General features: G+C 34.7%; 3 protein-coding genes across 12 annotated transcripts; 2 read left to right on the top strand and 1 right to left on the bottom strand.

Moving 5' to 3' along the window:
- Window positions 1-438: 438 nt before the first annotated feature.
- Window positions 439-5,147, top strand: Cbp80 (nuclear cap-binding protein subunit 1). Of its 2 annotated transcripts, XM_078190533.1 has the most exons (12): window positions 439-456; window positions 659-909; window positions 1,084-1,552; window positions 1,638-2,132; window positions 2,214-2,385; window positions 2,455-2,660; window positions 2,795-2,898; window positions 2,999-3,234; window positions 3,323-3,501; window positions 3,586-3,841; window positions 3,940-4,053; window positions 4,138-5,147. In XM_078190533.1, the coding sequence occupies exons 2-12, from the start codon at window positions 870-872 to the stop codon at window positions 4,249-4,251; spliced, it is 2,385 nt and encodes a 794-aa protein (XP_078046659.1). In that variant the 5' UTR covers window positions 439-456; window positions 659-869; the 3' UTR covers window positions 4,252-5,147. The 2 variants fall into 2 exon arrangements, with proteins under 2 accessions (XP_078046659.1, XP_078046658.1); XM_078190532.1 differs by lacking the exon at window positions 439-456 and having other exon boundaries at window positions 514-909.
- LOC144475026 (uncharacterized) lies at window positions 5,148-8,059 on the bottom strand. 4 transcript variants are annotated; one of them, XM_078190535.1, is made up of 9 exons: window positions 7,804-8,059; window positions 7,119-7,731; window positions 6,936-7,053; window positions 6,306-6,573; window positions 6,025-6,180; window positions 5,861-5,951; window positions 5,630-5,766; window positions 5,402-5,534; window positions 5,148-5,322 (listed from the first exon to the last, which is right to left on the bottom strand). In XM_078190535.1, exons 2-9 carry the CDS (start codon window positions 7,233-7,235, stop codon window positions 5,272-5,274), a joined length of 1,071 nt encoding a protein of 356 aa, XP_078046661.1. In that variant the 5' UTR covers window positions 7,236-7,731; window positions 7,804-8,059; the 3' UTR covers window positions 5,148-5,271. The 4 variants fall into 4 exon arrangements, with proteins under 4 accessions (XP_078046661.1, XP_078046660.1, XP_078046662.1 ...); XM_078190534.1 differs by having other exon boundaries at window positions 7,119-7,718; XM_078190536.1 differs by having other exon boundaries at window positions 6,306-6,522; window positions 7,119-7,718.
- Window positions 8,060-8,253: 194 nt separating this feature from the next.
- Sara (Smad anchor for receptor activation) lies at window positions 8,254-16,954 on the top strand. Of its 6 annotated transcripts, none has more exons than XM_078190288.1 (14): window positions 8,254-9,725; window positions 9,995-10,114; window positions 10,219-12,453; window positions 12,532-12,605; window positions 13,441-13,618; window positions 13,968-14,186; window positions 14,250-14,372; window positions 14,430-14,594; window positions 14,672-14,831; window positions 14,895-15,310; window positions 15,391-15,634; window positions 15,718-15,838; window positions 15,908-16,069; window positions 16,150-16,954. In XM_078190288.1, the coding sequence occupies exons 2-14, from the start codon at window positions 10,057-10,059 to the stop codon at window positions 16,303-16,305; spliced, it is 4,311 nt and encodes a 1,436-aa protein (XP_078046414.1). In that variant the 5' UTR covers window positions 8,254-9,725; window positions 9,995-10,056; the 3' UTR covers window positions 16,306-16,954. The 6 variants fall into 6 exon arrangements, with proteins under 6 accessions (XP_078046414.1, XP_078046413.1, XP_078046419.1 ...); XM_078190287.1 differs by having other exon boundaries at window positions 9,809-10,114; XM_078190293.1 differs by having other exon boundaries at window positions 8,254-10,114; window positions 10,219-11,114; window positions 11,220-12,453.
- The last annotated feature ends 547 nt before the right edge of the window (window positions 16,955-17,501 follow it).

The following is a 17,501-nucleotide window of genomic DNA, read 5'->3' as shown; positions in this document are numbered from 1 at the left end:
GACCACAAAGAGTTCTAAGTAAAAATCAACCAATCAGGGCACTGTAAATGACACAGTACTCCCTCTTTCTCTCTTTGGGACATTGTACTGTACAATCTGTTCATTTGTAATATATTATGTCTTGTTTCGTGTATAGTAGTCCTGTATACGTTTCGTGCCCTCTAAGTTGGCTCGCACATCCCCACCACTTTACTGCGCATTCAGCTTTGCGCAAATACTGTAGAAAGATGAAGAGATATGATGGAGAGAAACACAACAATAAACATTAGATTTTATGTATAGTTGTACACATGGATAGGAAACCTAGCTCTTGTGCAGAATATCAACGGCGGATCGTAGCGTTGATATTGGATACCGTTCTCAACCAATATCTGCGACCATAGCAGGGACAGTGAACTGCAACAGAAGTGGAAATGTAAACACCCTGTGGCTTGTTTTGATGAACGCACGGTAGTAGTATGTACTTCTATTTCATGCTGTCTTGCTCACTCACTGTTTTCCCTTCTTTTCTTTGACTGTGAGAGCAGCATTGCCTTACCTGCAAATTACTAACCAATCAGAACAAAAAAGAATTCTGTATCGACCCTCGCTAATGGCACGAGTTGCGGCCTGGTGATGTGCAAGAGTAGGATCCATTACTGTAATTTTGTATGATCAGGTGTACAACGCTTAGCTTTGGAACTTAAAACAGAACGGTTAGTTACGTAGTAACGAATCATTGGAAGATACGGGGTTAGGTTTCTTTACGATGCTTCACAGTTAGTTGGCTTCTGATGAATGAATATCTGAAAGTACAGTGAAAACGTGGCAATTATAACTGGCAATTGAAGGTTTACAGAAAGCTGCGTTATATGTTTGATGTTTGAAAAATGAGCCGCAGAAGAGTTCACGAAGAAGAAGATGGATACGGTAAACTCGTGTCTTTCGATTATTTTAATTATTTCAAACTTCAATGTTTTAAAAATCATTTTTTTACATTCCATTAATTTACCATGCCTATTTGTATTATAGAGAAAATTTCATACTTTTATTGGTTAAAATTATTTTTCTTCAGACGTTTTTTAATAATATTAATTGTTTTAGAACGTGCATACAAGAAACGCAGAAGGGTCTCTGAGAATCAAGAGATAGAAGATCGACTTGAGTCTCTTATTTTAAGGGTAGGAGAGAAGTCTACGTCATCCTTGGAAAGTAATCTTGAAGGTTTAGCTTCTGTATTGGAAGCTGATCTTGGATTGTTTCGTAGTAAAATACTTAGGATCTTGACAGAATGTGCAATCAGAATGCCAGAGAAATGTACAATATATACTACTCTTGTTGGATTACTAAATGCAAAAAATTTCAACTTTGGTGGTGAATTCGTCGATTATATGGTGAAGAATTTTAAAGATGCGTTGAAGGCTTGCAAATGGGATGTAGCTAGATATTCTTTAAGATTTTTGGCTGATTTAGTAAACTGCCATGTTTTATCTTGTGGTTCATTAATGCAGTTGTTTGATAACATGTTAGATGCTGCTAATGAAGATGGTGTACCACAAGTAAGACGAGATTGGTAAGTCAAAGTAATGCTGCCAAGGAGAAAAATGCATTACATTTTGTTTAAAAATTCAAGTGCTTAATTGTTTATTACTTTGTAGGTACGTATATGCTGTGTTATCAACATTACCTTGGGTTGGACGAGAGTTATATGAGAAAAAGGAGCAGGAATTGGATCATTTGATGGTTACAATAGAAATATTTTTAAACAAACGAAGTAAAAAGCATCAACCAACTTTGAGGATTTGGTCTAGTGATACACCTCATCCTCAAGAAGAATATCTAGATTGTTTGTGGGCTCAAGTGCGGAAGCTTAGACAAGACAATTGGGCAGAAAAGCATATTCCTAGACCTTATCTAGCTTTCGATTCGATACTATGCGAAGCGTTGCAGCATAATCTACCAACAATCATGCCACCACCTCATCATGAATCTTATTCTTATCCTCTACCTACGGTTGTCTTTCGTATGTTTGACTATACAGATTGTCCAGTTGAAGGACCTTTATTACCTGGAAGTCATGCTATAGAAAGATTCCTCATAGAAGAGCACTTGAGACAAATTATCAATAATTATTTTTTTGAAAGGAAAGACTGGTAAGTATTCTATACATCTATGTCTGTTGTTCTATAGCACTTTATCAGTTTCAATATATAATAGAAATATGTATATTATAGCGCAGCACAATTGTTGAATTTTCCGTACAAAGCAAAAATACCATTGGATTATTGCATAGTGGAAGTTATATTTGGTGAGTTATTCAGACTGCCAGCACCAAAGCATTTAGAAATTTCTTATGGATCGATTTTGATCGAACTTTGCAAGCTACAACCATCTACTATGCCACAAGTGAGAATTTTTCAAGATATGAGAAACGAAAAATTCTTTTCATATAATTTTCATTAATATTTTTTATAGGTGCTAGCGCAAGCAACAGAGATTTTATTTCGTCGTATAGATAGTATGGCTGCTACGGCCTTCGATCGTTTTGTATGGTGGTTCGCCTACCATTTAAGTAACTTCCAGTTTCGTTGGTCGTGGGAGGATTGGGATTCCTGTTTACAACGCGATCCGGAACATCCGCGGCCAAAGTTTATTCGTGAAGTACTACTTAAAGCTTTACGGTATAATATTTCTTAACCGCTCATTTGCCAAACCGTTTAGTGGTATTATGCCTAATTGTTAAGGAAATTTATTTTATATTAAAACGGAAAACAAAGTAAACAGATAAAATAATCATCCTCAAATACTTGTTTAGATTATCATACTATCAAAGAATACGTGATATGATGCCGGAATCATATGCTGAGTTGATTCCAGCACCACCGGAACCAATATACAAGTATACCTCTGAAGGAGCTAGTAAGTATATTATAATGTTGTAACAAAGATACAATTTTTATAATATATAACCAAATATTTGGTTCTAAGATATTGAGGCATATCTATTCATTTATTTCAGGCTCACTTCCCGGTACAGCAGCAGCTCACGAATTGGTTGTTTCTATTAGACGAAAATGTACACCAGAAGAAGTGTTGAATGTATTGAATACATTGCCAGGTCCTAGAGAAAACGAGGAAGCAAATAATTTCAGTCCGCTGAAAATTGATGTCTTCGTACAAACTTTATTGAACCTAGGATCAAAGAGTTTTAGCCATAGTTTTGCAGCTATAGGAAAATTCCATTACGTTTTTAAGGTAAAATGTTGAATAAAACAAATGATACAATTACTTTGAACATTATACAATTGTAAGTACTTCAGAATAAAAGCTTTCATTTATCTAGGTACTTGCTGAAACAGAAGAGGCGCAAATATGTATTTTAAGAAATATGTACTCCTTATGGAAAAATCATTATCAGATGATGGTGGTTTTAACCGATAAATTTTTAAAGACTGGTATCATTGAATGTAGCGCCATTGCAAACTGGATATTTTCTAAAGAAATGACGCCTGAATTTACCAAGTATGACATTTTTTAAGATATAGATATTTTCCTAAAATGTTATTTAACTGGTTCAAACTAACAATAGTAACCTTAATTCATTAGGTTGTACATTTGGGAAATACTTCATTTGACGATTCGAAAGAAAAACAAACATGTAACAAAGTTAAGTACGGAACTAGCTGATGCACGGGAAAAACTAAGAAGAGCCGAGAGCAGATCAGGATCATCCTCCGAGGATGATGACAACAATAAGGATAGGAGCAAAGAAAAACCATCGGAAGATGTTGTAGAAAGAATGGAAGAAAAATTAGAGGCGGCGCAAGCTGATCAGAAGAATTTGTTCCTCATCATTTTTCAAGTATATATAACACATACTTTTTTTATTTTTATTACATGAAAGTACAAGGTATTAATGATGTTAATTTATTCATTTAATTTATTCGTTAATTTATTCAGCGTTTTATAATGATCTTGTCCGAACATCTGGTACGTTGTGATACCGATGGCATAGACTACAATACTCATTGGTACAAATGGACCATAGGAAGATTGCAGCAGGTGTTTCTAACTGTAAGACATCCTACTCGATAATAGTAAAATTTAGCAAAACAACTATCACCGCGTATCGGCTGATTCATTTAATTTTTGTTTCAGCATCACGAACAAGTTCAGAAGTATTCGTCAACTTTAGAAACTCTACTGTTTACTCCAGACCTTGATCCTCATATCCTGGACGTGTTCCATCAGTTTGTTTCTCTTCGAGCGTGAACGGCGTCCCGTTCTTTGAAATCTGCGACTTATATCAAGGAACATGGTATTTTACAATAAACATTATGTTATATTATACATTTCAACCATGGGAAGAGAATTTCTATCACAATATTAACGACAGTACAATTATGACCGACAAAACAAGACCATTCTTTTATAATTATGCGACGAGTCACGTAACGTTACATGTAAATGTTTATGCTTTCGTATTCTCTTTTCTGAATAAACTTACCACATGTGTGGAGTGTTCGGTATCCTTACTGTTCCATCAGATGGACACAGGAAGTCCTTCTTAAGTAGCATACGATGTCAGTCGTTGTCATCTGCAATGTAGACGCGTTTTGCATGCACATATTCGCTGATTGCCGTAATAGCCTGCAAATGCTGTATTACTTTTTTCGTTTTTGCTAGCTTCATCAGGCCTGCTTTTATACCTCCTACAGACAAGCCAAGTTTCAATAACTCTTTTAGTTCTCTCATAGTTGCATTTCGTTCCAACCAGCGATATTCATCTTGTATTTTAATGAAGCTTGTGCACAATATTCTTAATCCATTAAAATTTGTAAGAAACAGAGCTAAAATAAATAAACGAGATGACACTGATAAAGCACATAAACTATAAAAATTTCAAGAAACTCGAAATCGTTGTTTCGTTATCGTCCTGTGTTTTCTTTCAGTCGTTCTTTTTCTCTCTCATCCACTTCATTCGACTTCCGCATCTATTATTGCTTTTGCTTCGTTTCTTTCTTTTTGTATAATTTTTCGTAAAAAAGAAAACTAGTGTCTTCAACGATATGATCGATTCGCTTTATTTATCGACATCCTATGCTAATAAGCATACTATTCGGAAACAATTTATAAACGTTATCAAAGTGAAATGAACGTTATTGTAATAAAGTATAATGTAAATAAATGTTTGAAGGTTAGATGCTATTCCATTTTATTTTATTATTGACTTATCAACTAAACAATAAATATCGAATAACAGAACCTTATTAGTTCGCTGACAGGTTTTAGTTACATCGTTGACGACAATACCGTAAAATATGATGCAGCCAAACGTGTCACCTGAAAAGAGATTTTTATTTAATTGAGTTGAATCGATTATTACTTCGTTCTGAAAGAGGGATCGTTTCAACATGCGAACCGTTTGGAATGTTTCCATATTCAACACCGTTAGCTTCATAGCTATCAATTGCCGAGTTTGTATGGTATTCTGGAGGAAAAATTGATAAACTACTATAGTCTTCGAGGAAAACAGGTACCACAGGCATTCCAATCTACAATAATAATCATTAGTATATTATTTAGCTGTGTGAGAAATTAACGAGAGTCTGTTCCTGGTCGGTACACGAATTCAAACATCCACCCTTACGAATTGTAGTAAACGGTTTCGCTGAAGTTTGAGATTCTTTGTCCATGAAGACAAAGGAATAGCAAATGAAAATGCTGTGCACCTAACCAGCATCCCATTCCTAGTGCTATTTCAATTTGATTCAAATATAACAGCATCTACACAAAGTTTCATGAAATTGGTATAAAAAATAATTTAAAAGTATTTGTAATCAAATCGGAACTATTGGACTATTTCCTGATAATCACGTACTTCCAATGCACTGATGCTCAGGCTTACGATGTTCAAGCCGATTTGAAATAATAATGTCGTCGAGAACGTTGACTGGATAAGGTCTACGTATCTGTAAACAACAGTCGTTAAGATATTATCGAAATTAGTAATATAGTACTACAATACTATAGTATTGTACTCACTGCAGTGCTCTATTGTGCTCAATGACACATTCTATGATATTCAAAAACGTTTTCTCTTGTTCCTCTGCTGTAAGTTTTACGATTTCAAGCTTCTGCCACTCATTATCTTTATACAATATACTTTTGTCTACGATATGTGCTGTTCTTAGCTTGAATCTATTCAGAAAAAATTCATTGATCATTTAAGAACAGTATTGTAATTTTCAAATACAGATTGGAAAGCTTTAAAATTGTCTTATTTCGAGTTCTCGTAAGTGAACCGCAAAATAACAGTTGCATACCCCACGATAGTAAATAGAATACAGGAATGCTGAATAACGATAATGTAGAAAGAATCCATTGCTAGCACCAGAACCACAGTCAGTATGGTCAAGTAATAAGCATGGAGTGTTATCCAAAAGAAGTATTTCTCTTGATCGACATGATAATCCGCTTGATACAAGAGAGATCTAGGTTCAGAGCTGTTTCCGATCTTTTGATTTCTGGTTTCTATTATCACTGTATATATCGGGAATACAAAATATATTGATACCGCCGATGCCACGTAAACTGAAACAAGGCGAATTGTTCTTTCTTTCAGTGTCTAATCCGCAGAAATTCAAATCAATCGTATTGATTTTATTTAAGGAACCGCGATCGGATATATTACATCTAGAGATTGTCTCATGTAACTGGAACACCGCAAGATCAAGCAAGGGTCATAATGTCATAGATCATAAACTCGACCTTGACCTGTTAATAATAACAATAGAGATCTATAAATCCATTCAAGAAAGCCTTGATGACCTTGAAAACAATTGTAAGCCCTCAAAACATCAAGGCAAGATATTTAAATTATCCGAGTTAGGCGGGACACCCTGAGTAATTCAAAAAGTCTACAATCTAGTTATTACGAATTGCAATCGATTTACCTGTAAGCATTATAACATATAGCCTTCCTTTGATACAAAGTGCACGGTAAATCCTATCTTCCGGCAGATTTGCCCACCGTTCCGAATCGGTCTTAATAAATGTGAGTATTTCTTTGACCTGAGAATGTCGTGTATCCGTGAACCAATACCATCCGATCGTTTAAACCGTTTCGAGTTCCTTACCTTGTCCATATTCACCATAACGTTAGTATACTTTGCTGTCGCTGCGAACATCGTTAAAAATGGTGGCACACACTGTATAAAATTATTATACTTTTTCTCATTCCATAGCTGCATCATTTTGATAAACTGAAAAATCAATTATAATTAGGTCGCAATTGGTTTCGAACGAATTAACTATGGAGCAAGTGTCGCTAATGGATAATGCGAAAAATATTCCTGCTTATGGTACTGTTCGTCGAGAAGGCATAATTCTTAATATTTCATAATTTCATGTTCCATCTCTATAAATGATGTTGTAACACGTATCACAAGATCGTGAACATACAACCCGAAAAAGGTTGTATTTTCACACAGTACATAATTGTTACTATAAACATTTCGTAATATAAATGATTTCCCTTCAAATACGAATTCACGTATTAAAGACAGCTATTGCAACAATCTACGCATTTATTTCAAGAACATAGTAGAAGTATCCAGAGTTGACGACAACAAAATAACATGTGTCCAATTCCGTCTAAGTTTCATTTTCTGCTCCGGAAATTCTGTTCTTGAGAGATGAGCAATAAATAATTTGGTCCTTTGGCGTTTTCCCTGAATCTATAACAAAAATCTAATTATCTATATTATTTTTAGAAGTCAAAATTAAAAATAAAATGACACAATTGGACTTAGGAAAACTTACTAGAAAGTTCGTGTGATATTAGAAAAGTTGATATGTCCTATCATTCAAAAGGATACAAATGAAACGAAGCGAGAAACCTTGCTACACTGTTGCAGATACTTAGTTCTAAATATGTAATAGTGCAATCGGTTCGTTCGTCGCAACTCCGACGGCTCTCCGGGATTTACAAAATCTCGATCCAACAGGGCACGTCCCCATTTTCCATGTCCTCTGATTGACAGGTTGTATTATCTGCATTATTTTCCGGACGAGTGCTATCAATGCTACACTAGATAGTCTAGCATATGAACAGATCGATAGCAATTTTCTCGCGTGTGTTTCTGTTCGCGGAACGAGGTAAATTTCGACCTCATGTAAATTTCAATATAAATTGAAACTACGCGGTTACATGATTATCTGACCGTCCGGACAATGTCTCTCCGTACTTTCTTTTCTCATGGCAAATTCACCATTCGCCATTGACATTAGCTATCGTACGCTAGTCCCGAAATCGACAGGGTGAACGGCTAGCTATGGATTTTTTTGAAAATCCCGCATATTCGCTGACGAAGTATTTTCTGACCTATTTCGGTGTATGGCCGTATCAAAGGAAACTCGTTCGGATATCGATGAATTTATTGGTGCTTCTCAGCTTAATAAGCATATGGATACCAGAGGTAAAGTTTTAGACAATCTCGAAACAATCATTGCTTTATAATTTGAATTTTGACTCTAAAGAAATTTCTGTTCGCTTTTGTCAAACAAAAACATATCAGAATGAATGGTACTATTCTATCGAAAGGCTCGAAAAACGTATGTAAAAATTGTTTATATTCATTAATCTGTATATTTTACTTATTTTTATCTTATCTGTTCCAAAAATTTTTATTTACTGCGATATACTAACATTGGTCTCTACTAGAGAAAAATTATCAACGCAATTGTCGTATGATAACGTTAAATTCTTGTGGAAAAGATTTTACCACTGAAACAGAATTAAATTTTAGAAAATAGTGTCTGGATTACTCAATAGGTAAGTGTAAGATCCTAATTACCTAACAACTTCACAAGCTGTCCACTTACGTTAGATTTATAAAGTATTCGATTGTTTTGTGTTCTCCTTGACTTCAACAATCACCAAATTATGTTTAAGTGTTTAAGGATCATCACTTGTTACTGGAACTTATTTTTTAAGATAAATTGTTTATTATACGTCGATTCAGGAAAGTATGCTTCAGTTATGATTGTTTCGTTACTTGCTATGCTATTAATGAATTTTGAAAAAGTTCAAACAGCCAATATACAGCCCCACCTGCATATAGCGCCACCTATGGTACTCCGCTGTAATTCCGTTTTCAAAATTAAAACGAAATTTGAATAATGAAATACGTTAAGAGGTGCACGTTTCTGGATAATATAGAATAATTCTAGGATATTTAACACCACATATTAAAGGCTTACTTATCGAAGGAATCGATTTCCAAAGCGCGGTATTCAAATCGAAAAACAAAAAACACATTAACCTTACTATAATGGTCTAACAATTTTCTTAAACATAGTCCAATATGAATAAATAGACATAATCCAATTAAATAATCGCTGTTTAGCAGTATCTATTGACAATTTATTAGTTAAAATTTAGTTCTCGTTGGAAACGAACTTCACCGGTCTGGTTTAAATAATCGATCGATCGAAACCATCACCCAGCTGCAAAATTCGATTTATCGATAGGCTAGAAGGTTCGTCCTGACCCCTGGTTTGTAGAATGACAGTTCCATAGGCAAAGTCTGCGGGAACATGTATAAGGAATTATTCTGCTGTCAATTAATCCACGTGACGATAAAGGATTCACGTTTTTTCCTTTGATCGTCGCGGAGCGCTCCCACGGGACGCGTGACTCGAATGAAAATTCGTGTCGTCAATGTCACGGCTACACGCCATAGGTAAACGCAATGATACACATTACTGACCAAGGATACCTAAACGTAAAGTGATTTGTGTACGCGAGACGATTCATTTCCCATAGATTCGCCGTGTTTGTCAAAAATGTCGCGTTCCCTTGCTGATTAAACCTACTAAGTCGACTGACACCGTCGTTCTATTTAACTTAAATTGCCCGAGAACAACAGCTAGCGGGAAAAATCGAAAATTACGTCGTATAATTTTTCTCCGATGGACATCGTTCACGGGCATTCTATTCGTTGTTTCTCAGAAGCCGAATAATCATGTTCGTTAAATGACCTTACGATCAGTGTAAGTGACGTTCATACCGCGATGGAAAAGTTTGTCGTCGATTTAGACAAGGTTCTGGATGAATTTGAATTTAACGAAGGTAAGAATTCGACAATAAATTCTCTCTTATTACTAGTTTTGCAGTGACAGCGGTTTCTCGGAATCACTACAATAGAAGATTAACATAAATGACGTATCTTTTAGATTGCGCGGAACAGACAGCATCCGTAAATGTCGCTTCTAGCAATGCATCGTCTTCGGCGACCAAGTGTAATATGGACTCCCCGTTATTGTATAATTATCTTTTGATGGAGTCTAGGAAAACAAACAAAGAACATGATGTTATAATACCATTGGAAAGACATAAAGATGTACAACACAATGCTAGAAGCAGCTGCTCTGATGAGAGGAATGTGGTTCAAGAAGATTCTAGTTGTAGCAAAGAAGAAACAGAAACAGATGGTGGAAAGAACGTTAATAACTTTTATATGCAAGAATGTACGAATGACAACAAGTTGGTGCAGAAACAGTCTGTATTACCATATGATATGGAACCCCTCGTAATGATACACAATGACATATCGCAAAAGTTAACGCAGAAACAGCAGAATGGTCTTGGTAGTCCAAAAATTGACAATAGGTATGATAAAAAGTTGAATCAATTTAATTCAAAGCCTAGCGTTAGTAATGTCTTTAACAGTTTAAATGAATATATAAATGCACCACCTGGAAGTTCAGATTGTATTGACTCTGTATTAGAAGATCAAGAAGTGCAACCTGATATAAAACCTGAAAGTGTTCATTATGGAACCAAAGCATCTGAATTAATTCATGGGTCTGTTAAAGATGTTGATGAAAAAGTGAGTATAATCTATAAGCAAGTAAACGACACAAAAAGTACAAGTAGAGAAGCTTTCATTCCAGTTGTCGAGAATGTTGTACCATCTACAAGCGCAGAATTGCCTGTCACACTCAATAAAACAATTACAGAAGATGATACAGATAGTACTCATACAACAGGTTTTAAAGAAACTAAGAAAGAAAAAGTACTATCCAGCGATGTAACTATAACCGAAGTTTACAGCGAATTAAGTAATAAGGTAGAAGTCTCAAACGAAACGACCTGTGGTCGACATAATTTTGATCTTGTACATAAAAATGCTGATATTATAGATAAAAACTGTACTTCAACTTTTGAAAAACAGGACCTTAGAAAGGAATTTCAAATACAACTGGATGAAAGTGAAAAGAAATTGTGCACGGGTAATTCCGATTTATCTGATAAATTTAAGAAAAACTTGATAATTCCTGTACAAGAAGCAGTTAGGTTTGATAAGATTGATGATTTATCAGAGGACGTATTGACAAAGTATTTAGCCGAATTGGAACAAGACCAAGAATTACAGGAAGAAATTGACAGACAACAAATTGGAGCAATAAACACAGTGCAAAATCCAATATATGATCAAACGGATTCGTCAGACATTTTAAAGAATATAGAACTTTTAGATATAACACAGAAAGAGTCGATCAATGAATTAGGTAACGTTTCAGCAATTAGTCATAAAAAAGAAGAACTAGATAAAGAATTACATGTTAATGAAACGGAAAAGCAAAGCGACGATGGCGTCAAAGAAGATAACAGTGGCAATGATCTGGATGATAGAAGCAGTAAAGTAAAACAGGACCAAATCAAACATGAAGATGTTCGTGCAGTTGCGACGGATGAACGTATGGTTGAAGAGGAAAGTAACAAAGATGTTGAAGAGCTTTGTACATACAAATTAAATGCTAAGAAAGAATCATCGATCAACAATGAAACGGACAAACAATCGAGTAAACAAGGAAGTACTGCGCACGATAGTCATTTCAGTGAACTCAAACTTCAAAACGATACTTCATCTTCGTCTGATAGTCCCGAAGAAAAATATTTGATAGAGCGATTATTAGATGATACAACAAAGTACTGGAACAACAGTTTGCTAAATGAAATCATGGTAAAAGCAAACACGAGCGATGCTAATGATGAATTAGAGAAACCGGCGCGTCCTCAAACTTTGGATATTGTTTTATCGAATAACACGAACGAGCGTCAGACACTCGGTTCTAGTTCTGCAAATGATACATCATCAGGTCAAACACAGTCAAATGTTGATGGTCCTGCAGAAGAACAAGAAGCCCCGTCAGATATCCTAGATAATTCATTACCAGAATCCAATTCGGTTCTAGGAAAGCAACCACCGTTTTGGGTTCCTGATAGCGACGCGCCTAGTTGTATGTTCTGCGATGTGAAATTTACGGTATTGAAAAGGCGGCACCATTGTCGTGCATGTGGCAAGGTGTTATGCAACAAATGCTGTAATATGAAATACAAATTGGAATATCAAGGAAACATTGATTCTCGTGTTTGCGTTTCCTGTTACCAACTTCTTACAAAGGGTAACAACTTATTTAAAAAAAAAACATTGAATTCAAGCATTGCTTAAAGGTCTTTATAGAATAAATTCTACTTTTTAGCTGAAGCAGAACAGAGTCTTGGCGAATGGTCCTCTGATTACTGTATGGCTAACAATGACATCAATTCACCTCAGGTATGCTTTTGGCAAAGTAGTGTTTATGCGGTAGAGCTGTATATCTTTATCATATACTTGTATAACTTTATACATTTTATTAGTTGAAAGGTAACGTTCAGTCAAAAGTTAGCTTTGTATCTTATTTACTTTGCCATAGTACAGTAAAGTAATACTTGAATTATTTAGATTATCTATTTCAATCATTTATGCTTGAATGTATTTTATGGGTATTAATTTAAAAATTCCTACTTAAGAGTTAAGAGAATAGGTTTATTCATTTATGAATTATTAATTGAAGATTGTATGGCTTGTGATTACTTTTGTTTAGTATAAGTTTATTAATCACCTATAACAACTTGTTGAATACTTCTTCCCTATTGTTTAAATGTATAGTTGCAGAGCTACACATATTACACAATCTTCTTACAATTACAAGATAAAAAGAGATACTTAAATTGATTTAAATTGTACAGAAGTTATGTATTTCAATAGCCAAAGCATAAATTAATAGTAGCATGCTCGATTGTTTGCATTGTGTTGAAGAATCTAAACATTTATTTCTTTTTTGTCTTTCATATTAATTTACAGATTACAAATATAAAGCATGTATTATTAACTGTAGTTATTATTTGTGGAAGATTATTTGCTTTATATTTTTATTGCAACAATGCCCAGCAAACACAGAATGTTTATAAATGAGCCATAATCAGTTAATATTATTTTTTTTATTGTTATTATCAGCTATTTTCAAGGATTGACTGAAAAAATAATAACCACATTATTTGTATGATCTGTGTTTGCCGGAATAAAGAAATAAATGTGAATGTTAGGAGTATTCGACAAATGGTTATAGGGGAGACAGCCTAATCCAAATAATCCCATGGAGTACTGTTCAACTATACCACCCTTGCAACAGTTAGCTGGCGGATTGCCTCCACCTCCCACAGTTATGGTGCCAGTTGGAGTTCTTAAAAGAGAAGGTGGTACAAAAAGCCGGTCAGAAGTGTCAAAATCTGTAATGTTCAGTGACGGTAGGTCAAATTTTAGTATACTATTCTACAATATAACATTTCTATGCAAAATGAATATGCAGTTGAATTGAATGGTTGATTTTGCATTATGTTAAACATTTAATATACAATAAGGCTATATATATATTTACATCTATCGTACATTACTGTGCTACTTTATTTTCGACACAATTTAGTCTGCATCTAACCCAGTCTTCACATTTTATTTTTATTTAAAGATTCTAAGTTTTATCCTTTACCTTTGAGAATATTTAGTTCTATCTTTGAATTCCTGGAAATGTTGACCCGATCACTGGCCTCGATCCTTCCTGTTTTGTTTTGGTTTTATGCACCTCTAACTAAAACACAGGAATAAGGCCTGGCTGTGACCTGACAGAACTAGATATGTCCTGGGATTTGAAACCACCCTATCGAAAATCTGGACCTAAGAGAGCATCTGCAACTGGATCATCAGCGCCAGGTGTATCTGTTAAGAGGCAAAATCTACCACGTCTGGACCCAAACACTGAAAGTTATGTGCCACAGGATCCAAATTTTCTTCCTCCAACCGTAACAATACATAAAGGACGTAAGTAACAACTCTCATTGAATTTACTTTATCATACAATCAATCAATCAATTTACTTTGTAGAGGTAACGTACCATGCTGCAACGGACGAAAGTCAACTTTACGCAACGCTGAAAAATGAATGCGAGCCGCCTGTTATATTCGCTATCAATCGGAATCTCTATGCTTGCGTTAAAATACTAAATTGTAAGTGTACAATCTATTATGATAATGACAATTAAAAGTAATCCAACATTATTGCAGTAAATTGTTGTATAAACAAAATATGTTGGAACGTAACGTCCAAAGGATTAGCTTGCGTGGGACAAGATGAAGTCATATTACTAATTGAAACGTTACCTGACGAGATTGGGGTACCAAAAGATCTACTTATCTTCATTAATCAGTTGTACCTTGAAGCTATAAAAGGTTTGCACTTTCACTTCATTATTAGACTGATGTACTTGATTAAAAACCACATGAATTGGATAATTATTTAATCGCAGGAAACACCGTTTCGGAGTTAGGATTTTCATTGTACCAGGGAGGAAATCTTTTGGGTTCCCGAGAACATTCAGGATTCCTTTTTATACGACAAAGTTTGCAATGTTTGCAGAAAATTGTATTGCCCCCTGCTCCCTTCTTAGTTGGTCTTCTAGTACATAGGTTTGTTTTGAGACACTTTACAATCATTAAAAGCGTTCGCTGTTAACATGTGAATCTTTTTAGATGGGAAACGCCGTGGGCCAAAGTATTTCCATTACGACTTGTTCTACGACTTGGTGCCGAATATCGTTACTATCCTTGTCCATTATTCTCTGTACGATTTCGGGACGCTTTATACTTTGAGATAGGACACACAGTTATGAAAGTGTTGGCGGATTTTCGAAATTACGCATACACATTGCCAGGAGTTAGAGGTTTAACGATACATCTAAGGAACAGGATGACGGACGTAATGTTCCCGAAGAATCGATACGATCAAGTGATAAAAGGCTTGAATAACTCCAATGATCACGTCTTGGCGTATGCCTCAAATTTTAGCATAGCGGCCGACTCCCACTTAGTTTGTATACAAACAAACACAGGTGACGAGAGTAACTATCAGACACAGGCGATAAGTATTAATAATAAACCAAGAACAAGTGTGTATTTGCCTGATAACGAACACAGAAAAATTACCACAATATATAGAAACGGGCTGATTAAGTCTTTTTCATTCTAGTAACGGGGACTAGCTTTATCGTGATCAACGGCGCATTAAAATCATCCATGGGACTGTCGGCTAAATCTAGTATAGTGGAAGATGGATTGATGGTAGAAATAATGCCAGAGAAAATGGAAGCTTTGAAAGCAGCCCTGAAAAATATGCAAGATTTTTCGATTGGTTGTGGTCGACAAGGTGCACCTGAACCCGATGAGACAGTAAACATAAAGTGGGTCGAGAACGATGTACAATTTAATATAGGGTAAATATCCTTATATCTAAGTATTACTCATTATTCTATTATCATTAAATTTGCGGTTAGTGTTATTGAAAATTTTATTCCAGTGTAAAAAGTCCGATTGATGGACAGCTGATGGACGGTATTCCATCGATTAGAGTCCACAATGGCACCGATTACAAGGGGACAACTAGATTTATTCGTTGGACAGAAGTGTTCATTATCAAGGTATCTCCAGTGATTTATTACTATTATGTAAAATGTTAGTCATTTTAATCTAATTTCTTTTATTTATAGTCTGACGATCACCCAAATGGTCTCCACGATCCCTTGGACATAAATAAATTATCTGGAAATATAGCAAAAGCAACATCCACAGCATTGGTGAAGTTATTGGATCTTCTAAGTGCTGCTGGTTTCACAAAACTCGGTGTAAGAACAACCATTCATCCTGACAATGTAAGTAGATCGATTGTGTAAAGATTAGTAAACTTATTACCGTTCTGTGCAACAAAATAATAACATTTTAATAATACTAGGTGGGTTACGAAGCTGGTAGTGAAGGCATGAAATTGCCACCGATCTATATGAACAGTCTGGACAACGAATTAATTCAGGTTTTGCATAAAGCAGCGCAAAACAGTCAGGATACGCATACTGTGCTTGAACTAATTTTTTATATTCTTGACGATTAATGTCGCCATTTACTTCTGTTTTGTTATCGATTTTTCAGGCAAAATACAGACATAATATACATATATATAGATCGCGACATTCATACACTAGAGATGTAAATTCGAAAAATTCATGAAAAACATCTAGGTAGATCTCTTGAGCGGGGGAGGAAATATTTTCTAACTGTATGCTATCAATATAGTGACCACAGAAACGCTTATACTATAAATTGTACTAAATCATGTCCATTAAAGATAGAAATGCTACTAATACCCAAATATAATAAGCGCCGAGCGTTACGAATTGAATTCGAGGTCGGATAATCGGTTTTCCTTTAAATTGTATCAATTCTAGATTCTTAATTCTTGAGATCGAGGTAGTGTCTATCATTATGTCATTCGTTGGAAAACGCTTATAATATTCTTTTATATATTGTATATGAGTATAAATTTTTTAAGCGTCGGAACTGTTTGACAAGAATTTGTTCACGGCCAAAAACTGAAATAATAAGAAGAACACCGTCATTTGTTATTTACATTATGTAAATATATAATACGTTTTGTTGTTATTCATGTAATATTTGTATAATGATAGTTAAATAGTACTTTTTTGACGGAAGAAAGTATTAAAAATGTTACTAAATAAAATGGTTTTTGTTAATTCGTTGAATATTTGCATAAATTTCTAATACGATGACAGAGACTTTAATCACGTACAATGTATCTACAAATATATGCACATACATAAATTGTTGACAAAACATTTTTTACGTTCTTTTTCTAGCATAGACAAAGTAAGCTGGTGTCGACGATATATTATGCATCTTTTTTCTTTATTTTAAGATACAGACATGCTAAAAATAATTTTTTCGGTAATATTTAGTTGATAAAAACTACTAGTCAAATGATACCGACGAAGTAAATTAGACCCGCGATATTAACACCTCTAATGGCAAAATCACAAAGTACTCCTCAGTGGTAGGCGCCAATTAGTTTTATAACCAAACAGTGAAACTGGTGGCTGAAATTACCAAATTAATTAATTATTGTTTTGCATTGTTGTCAACTGATCATTTTATATGATATCAATATAGAAAATTCTCTTGTACAATTTTTTGTACTTCTGTTATTATGATGTGCCTTAATTTTGCCAATAATTTATGTCTTTAAGAAACCTATATAACGCATAAAGAATAGATTAGTTCGAGCCTTTGCCG

The sequence above is a fragment of the Augochlora pura genome, chromosome 9, assembly GCF_028453695.1.
Source record: "Augochlora pura isolate Apur16 chromosome 9, APUR_v2.2.1, whole genome shotgun sequence".
Lineage (NCBI taxonomy): Eukaryota > Metazoa > Arthropoda > Insecta > Hymenoptera > Halictidae > Augochlora > Augochlora pura.
This window is presented reverse-complemented; position numbering and strand designations above follow the sequence as displayed.